At 52.3% G+C, this 6,319-nt stretch overlaps 1 protein-coding gene across 1 annotated transcript; it reads right to left on the bottom strand.

Moving 5' to 3' along the window:
- Positions 1–3,787: 3,787 nt before the first annotated feature.
- Positions 3,788–5,824, bottom strand: RPS14 (ribosomal protein S14). The gene is made up of 4 exons (XM_009072829.1): positions 5,671–5,824; positions 4,857–5,018; positions 4,604–4,680; positions 3,788–3,896 (listed from the first exon to the last, which is right to left on the bottom strand). Exons 1-4 carry the CDS (start codon positions 5,817–5,819, stop codon positions 3,829–3,831), a joined length of 456 nt encoding a protein of 151 aa, XP_009071077.1. The 5' UTR covers positions 5,820–5,824; the 3' UTR covers positions 3,788–3,828.
- Positions 5,825–6,319: the final 495 nt, after the last annotated feature.

Below are 6,319 nucleotides of genomic sequence, written 5' to 3'. Positions count from 1 at the left end.
AGCTCTTCTCAACTGGTCTCCAGTTTGGAAATAGTGCTGGAGGCAGTCACAAGCACCATAGCCACTCAGTGGGGTATCGCCGCCCACCCAACGCCACCGCAGGGCACGGTGCCCAGCCTGGGAACACCGATGGGGTGGGTTTGGGGGGTCTGGTACCCTGGGGGGGGCAGGAGGAGGTATATGGGGATAGGAGGTGAGAAATGGGATGTGGTGGTGGGATGGGGGAGGTGAGAGGCAATATGTGAGCAAGAAAGTGGGGTGCAGACATGGGACACCGGGGGGGAACACTCCTCACCCTAGAGGCTGAGCAGGACCTTCTGTGGGGCCACACTGTCAGGGTACACCCCTCCTCACTGACCTTTGCTGCTGGGGTGAAGCTGCACTTTCACAGCCTCTCTTGAGAGTCACTTTGAACCCCACAAGGCACTTGGCTGGCACTTGTTGGGCTGAGGGGGCAATTATTAAAAGACCAAAGGCTTTCAAGCCCTCCTTCTTTCTTGCAGTACCCCCCTTGCTTTGCCTGCAGCAGCTTCCAGGGGCTGAACCCCCAAAGCCAAGAGAGGAGGAGCAGCCCCCCAAGGTGAATGACCTCAAAGCACCAGTGGGAGTGGGGCACTGGGGGTCCCCTGCCCCCCCCAGCTCTCTAAATGCTACATGGGCAAGAGCAGCCACCCAACCCATAGTGCCGGGTTTGGTGATTTTATACAAGGTCCTGGAGCAGCTTGGGGGTAACACACCCCTGGTGCCCACACTGAGTGGGTCATACAGTGCCCAGCACTGAACCAGCTCCTGCGTCAGAACTCAGCACAATGGTGGCCAATGTTCAGCCAAAAGTGAAACTCCAAGTGTGGAATTAAAAGCAGGAACTAAAAGCTGGGCAGAACTGGTTGCATGGAAAACCTGCTGTGTCTGGCTGGAGCAGGTTGCTTCAGCCACACCATCCCTTCTCCCGGGTCAGTCCTGAGCCACACAGCCAGCCAGGACACACAGCCAGCCCTGAAAACACTGGGAGAGCAGGAGAAGGGATTATCTCAGAGCATTTCCAGGAAGCAGGGCAGGGTTTCCCAGCAGCTGCTGCTCCTGGAGGAGACATGGTGGGACTCCAGCTTCCAGGTGGGAAATTGCAGCCCCACTGAGGGGAAGTGCTTTGGTCCCTGGAGCCTGGTCCCATCCCCAGGATTCTGTGAACCAGCTGGGAAAGCCTCAAGCACCCAGGGGTGCACAGAACACTGGCCCAGCGGTGTCCATCAGTCTCCCTCCCAGGCCACTGGTGCCGAAGCTGCATTTAGAAACCATCAGAGGTTTTTAAAAAGAAAATTAAAATGGAGAGAAGAGGGGGAAAGGGAAAAAATGGGGGGGAGGGAGAGGAAAAGAACAAAAAACATTTCCATAAATTTTTTGCCTCTCTCCTCATGGGCACTGGGGGTTTTGTGGGACAGACAGGTTTCCCTCACAGCCCCAACCCTCACTCAGCTCCTCCCTGGGGCCACAATCCCTGCCTCGAGGCTCCATGCTCCAGGTGTGTTCCGTGACCAGCCTCAGCCTGAAGGGGAAACCAGAGATAGTCAGAACAGGAACTTGCCAAGCCAAACCCCCAGTGATTCCATGGGGCTGGGCTCGGCTCTGTAAACCACAAACTCAGGGCTGGGGCACAGCCCCACTGCCCTGGGCAGGCTGAGCCCCTGAGCCCCAGCCTGGTGGGGACTCTCAGAATTAAGCCAGTCCTCACTGTGACATTCCCAGTCACCTCTTCAAGACTTCACACATGCACACCTTTCTGTCTAGGGCTGTGTAAATTGATTTTCCAGGGAAGAGGCAAACCCTTTCAGAGAGCTTCCATCCTGTCTGACCCTCCTCACTCTCCCATTGCCTGGCACTGGCTCATCATCACCCCATTACCCCAGGGCTTTTTATTTGGTGCTGCCCATCAAAACCTGAACAAGTACCATTACAGGAGGCTCAGGAACCAGCTGTCTCTTTTGGGGGAGAAAGCCATCTGGAGCAAGGAGTGGTATCAGGAGGACTCAGCTCAGACCTACTGAGGACCAGGTTGGCAGAACAATTATTTCGGGCAGAGAGGTGGAATAACCCAGCAGGCATTCACAGGAAGCCATTCAGCACCAGCTGGGTCTCATCTCACAGCTCTCAGCCCCCAGACCCTGCACAGACTAAGCTTTGGGGAACAGACCCACATTTCTCACTGCCTGAGGGAACACTTCAACAGTGCAGGATTGGCACTGGGCAACCTGGAGGGGAAAGGCTGAACCACAGACCTCACCAGTGACCACATACTGTGTGTGGGGATAGAGCACAGTGTCCAGGCAGCCCCGTGCCCACGGCAGGATGAGCATCCCTGCCAAAGAGACAGAAAAGGCAGACGTAGCACAGGCAGACACACACATCCACCACCCATGCAGCCCAGGAGCCATCACCCAGGTACAGGGGGGTTGCAGGTGATGCAGTTCCTTGCTGAATCACCCAAGAAAAGCCAGCTAGGTCAGGGCAAAGACTGACTAAAGCCATGAGACCCGTCCATGCCACCCTGATAGGAGAGTCTTTCCCTCCAGAAAGCACCAGAACACATACCAGACAGACACTCTGTGTTGGGTCTTTGGTTTCTGTTCCTCATTCACCAGTTCCCTCTGGGGGTTACGTATCGACACAGGAAGTTGCTTCAAAGATGTCAGGCCATAGCCGAAGCATTTCTGCCATTAATTGTGCAGTGAGCCCAGAACAACCTGCCCACAGCACAGCACGGCCAGGGCAGAGAGTGGCACGGGCTGAGTGTACAGTGGCTTGGCCAGCCCTGCAGTTGAGCTTCCAGGGACTAAGGACTAAGAGAGCAAATCCACTTTCCTGTGTAGCAACTTCCCATTTCTACAGTTTCCTCAAAGCCAGCAGGGCTGAACTGGCCTGGATGGGCAGCAGAGGGGAGAGGGGCAGAGCAGAAACGTTTCAAACTGCACCCAGAGACAAGCAGGGTCCCCTCAGTTTGTGCCCCTGCTAGGTCACGCCTTAGATTTTACATTGCTGTAGAGCTCTCCCCAAACATACCCTGTGAAGCAGTCATAGTGATCTATGTCCTCTGGGACAAAGTTACACACATGAACAGCAACAACTTTCACTCTATGTAAGAATTTATTAAAAAAGCACTGACTGCAGCTAGTGCTCTCACACACATTCCACTCCCTGCACTCCTCTACCCCATCCACTCCTCTACTCAGCTCCAGGTTGGGTGAGCTGCTGCTGGTTTTGTGTTTTCAACACCTTCTCCACACAAAGGTCAAAGAACACTTTAAATACAGGAAAACAGGGATTTGAATGGCAAACAGTGCACTTCTAAGCCAGCAAGGGAAGTTTATTCTAAAATTTTCCATGGCTGCATTTAAAATGACAAATAAAGCACCGTGGTTGCACCAAGGGAAATGCTGGCTTAGGAACATCTGTCCAGGCAGAGGATTTTCTCCACAGAAAGGGGAAGTGATGTATGAAGCAATATTTTGCAGAAAACCCAGCAGCAGTGGCTCATTCCCAGCCCAGCTTTGTTTTCCATGGCCAGGACACCTCCGAGATACCATGACTCTCTGTGAAAGCACAAGTATCCAAGCAACTTTCACTCCTGAAGCCGAAGACCCACCATGGCTTTGGATCAGCCAGCCTGGTTCCCATACAACATCCCCCCCAACCCACAAGCCCAGCTCCAGAGCATAAGCCATTGGTGGATGCAATTCAACTGAAGCCCCTCAGTTCCTAAGCACACCCCAGTAAGAAAACACAGAGCTGAGCAGAGGTTTAAGAGAGCTTTAATAACAGAAGGTGCAGCGCTGTTTACAGACGACGTCCACGGCGACCACCCTTCCTGCGAGTGCTGTCGGAAGGGATGGGGGTGACATCCTCTATGAGGAGAAAACACAAAACACAGTTACCTTCCTGAGGTACTTCCAAAATCCAACAGGCACAGACACCCTACCCCAGCCAGCACCCTGACACCCCACAGCTGCACCTCAGCAGCTGGTCACCGCAACAGATGTGCACAGGCAGAAAGAACTCTCCGTGGGATGAAGGGATTTGGGATCTTGCCACAAGCTGGGTACCCAGAGCTTTTAATGTTTAGGAAGCAAAAATTCCCACTTCTCATCCCACTTAAACCAAGCAGCCACAGTGTTTCCAAAGAAACAGGGGAAGCTTCAAGAATTTCCAGTGCAGTCACCACCACTGCTTCCTGTGACTCCCCCACAAGGTTCAGGACTCTCCCTCCAACAGCTGCAGAACTCCACTATTACTGAGTCACAGTCTCAAGTCAGGACCAACAAGGCATTTTTAGGGGACTGAACAGCTCTGGGACAAACGCTGTCACACCTGAGGAGCAGCAGCATCCTGCTGTGAGCTAGGGTTTGCTCTGCACACAGTAACCTGGGTTCTGAGTTCTGCTCACACCACCTCCTCCTGGTGAACTGTCAGCCTAGGGAACTGGTTAAATTAAATCCTTCTTTCAGTGCCATCTGAGCCACCACGAAGAACATCCCAAAGTTAAATATTCAGGCCAAGCAGCTCATATGCCTACAAAACTCCTTTTACTAAATAATCCCCTTCCCTCGCTCACCGATGCGGCCGATCTTCATTCCAGAGCGAGCCAGAGCTCTCAGGGCTGACTGGGCACCAGGGCCAGGAGTCTTGGTCCTGGAGGAGAGTCAGAACCAACAATCCCTTAAACATCTCAGAAGCTGAACACAGTTTACAAACAACTGGCAGTATTAAAATCACACTTTCCCCATCCCAAACCACCCTCCTCCTGTCCCAGACCCACATCACCACCATCAGCCACCACTGTCACTGACCAAGCCCCTCTGATTTACCTATTCCCCCCAGTAGCACGCAGCTTGATGTGCAGGGCAGTGATGCCCAGCTCCTTGCACCTCTGGGCAACGTCCTGGGCTGCCAGCATGGCTGCGTAGGGAGAGGACTCATCTCTGTCTGCCTTCACCTTCATCCCACCAGTCACACGGCAGATGGCTTCCCTACAGAAGGAAAAGGTGACGTTCAGAAAAAAGCCATTACTCCTTTGTCCCCACAAACCAGTGTCTGGGCACAGACAGAACCTGTTATTTTCAATGTTATGGATAAGTAAGCTGCCACCCAGTACCCTGAACACAACATTGATTCCAGAGGAGCACACCAAGCCACCCAATCTATGCTGATGTACACATACCATCCCACAGAATCAATCAAGGTGGAAAACACCTCTGAGATCAAGTCCAACCTGTGACCTAACACCACCACGTCAACTAGACCATGGCACCAAGTGCCACCTCCAGTCTCTCCCTAAAACACCTCCAGAGATGGTGACTCTACCACCTCCCTGGGCAGTTCATTCTAGTGCCTAATCACCGTTTCTGTGAAGAAATTATTCCTAATGTCTAACCTAAACCTCTCCCGGCACAGCTTGAGACGTTGTCCTCTTGTCCTGTCACTAGTTGCCTGGGAGAAGAGTCCAAGCCCCACCTGGCTACAACCCACTTTCAGGGAACTGCAGAGAGGTAAGGTCAACCCTGAGCCTCCTCTTCTCCATCCTACAGCTCAGCAGAAGCTCAGGGAACCTCTTGCCAAACCCAGTTTCTGTTTTCACACATGAAGAAGCCAGGTACCAGGTGATAGGTGTTCAATACTCACTTGCCAGAGAGATCAGTCACATGGACAAAAGTGTCATTGAAGGAAGCGAAGATGTGGCAGACACCAAAAACATTCTCTCCTTCTGCAACCTGTGGTCCCAAACTGATGACTTGCTCTTCCTTCTTCTCCTTGCCCTTACGAGGTGCCATTTCTGAACAACAACAAAAGAGGAGTATGAGAGGGTGCATTTCTCAGCCCTGTTACAGGATTTTATGGAATTCCTGCTAGTGCAACCTTTTACCAAGCAAGGTAACTGTCACCAGTGGCAAAACACAAGTAGCAGTTTGGGGGTGTAAGTGGCTTTGTTATAAACCCCAGGATTCCCAGTTTTGCTGTACGATGGCACACAGGTCACCACCTCCAGTTCTTTTCGGAAAGTCTCTCCTGCTGTGCTTCACAGGAGTTCCCTAAGCAGATGACATCCCCAGACCCCACCACAGCAGCACACAAGGGAGCAGTCGCCCCTTTCCTTGATAACCAGCAGTGCCAAGCACTTCCCCTTGTTTATACAGCTTTATGGAAAGAAAAAACCAAATAATTCTTAAAGAGCCAGTACTGTCACTAAGCTCTGACTCCACTGACCTTATAAGTACTAGCTTGGGTTCTTCCATGTTATTAGTTTCTCAACCACAATCTTGGGACTAGCTCA

Source organism: Acanthisitta chloris, unplaced genomic scaffold (assembly GCF_000695815.1).
Source record: "Acanthisitta chloris isolate BGI_N310 unplaced genomic scaffold, ASM69581v1 scaffold38344, whole genome shotgun sequence".
Classification (NCBI taxonomy): Eukaryota; Metazoa; Chordata; class Aves; order Passeriformes; family Acanthisittidae; genus Acanthisitta; species Acanthisitta chloris.
Note: the sequence above shows the minus strand (reverse complement) of the source record. Positions and strands in the feature narration are given on the sequence as shown.

Coding starts and splice junctions, on each gene's coding strand:
- RPS14 (XM_009072829.1), bottom strand. CDS start 5,819: ATGGCACCTCGTAAGGGCAAGGAGAAGAAGGAAGAGCAAGTCATCAGT. Junction 5,019..5,670: donor GTGACTGATCTCTCTGGCAA/GTGAGTATTGAA, acceptor TTCCTTCTGTAG/GGAAGCCATCTGCCGTGTGA. Junction 4,681..4,856: donor CGTGCTACTGGGGGGAATAG/GTAAATCAGAGG, acceptor ACTCTCCTCCAG/GACCAAGACTCCTGGCCCTG.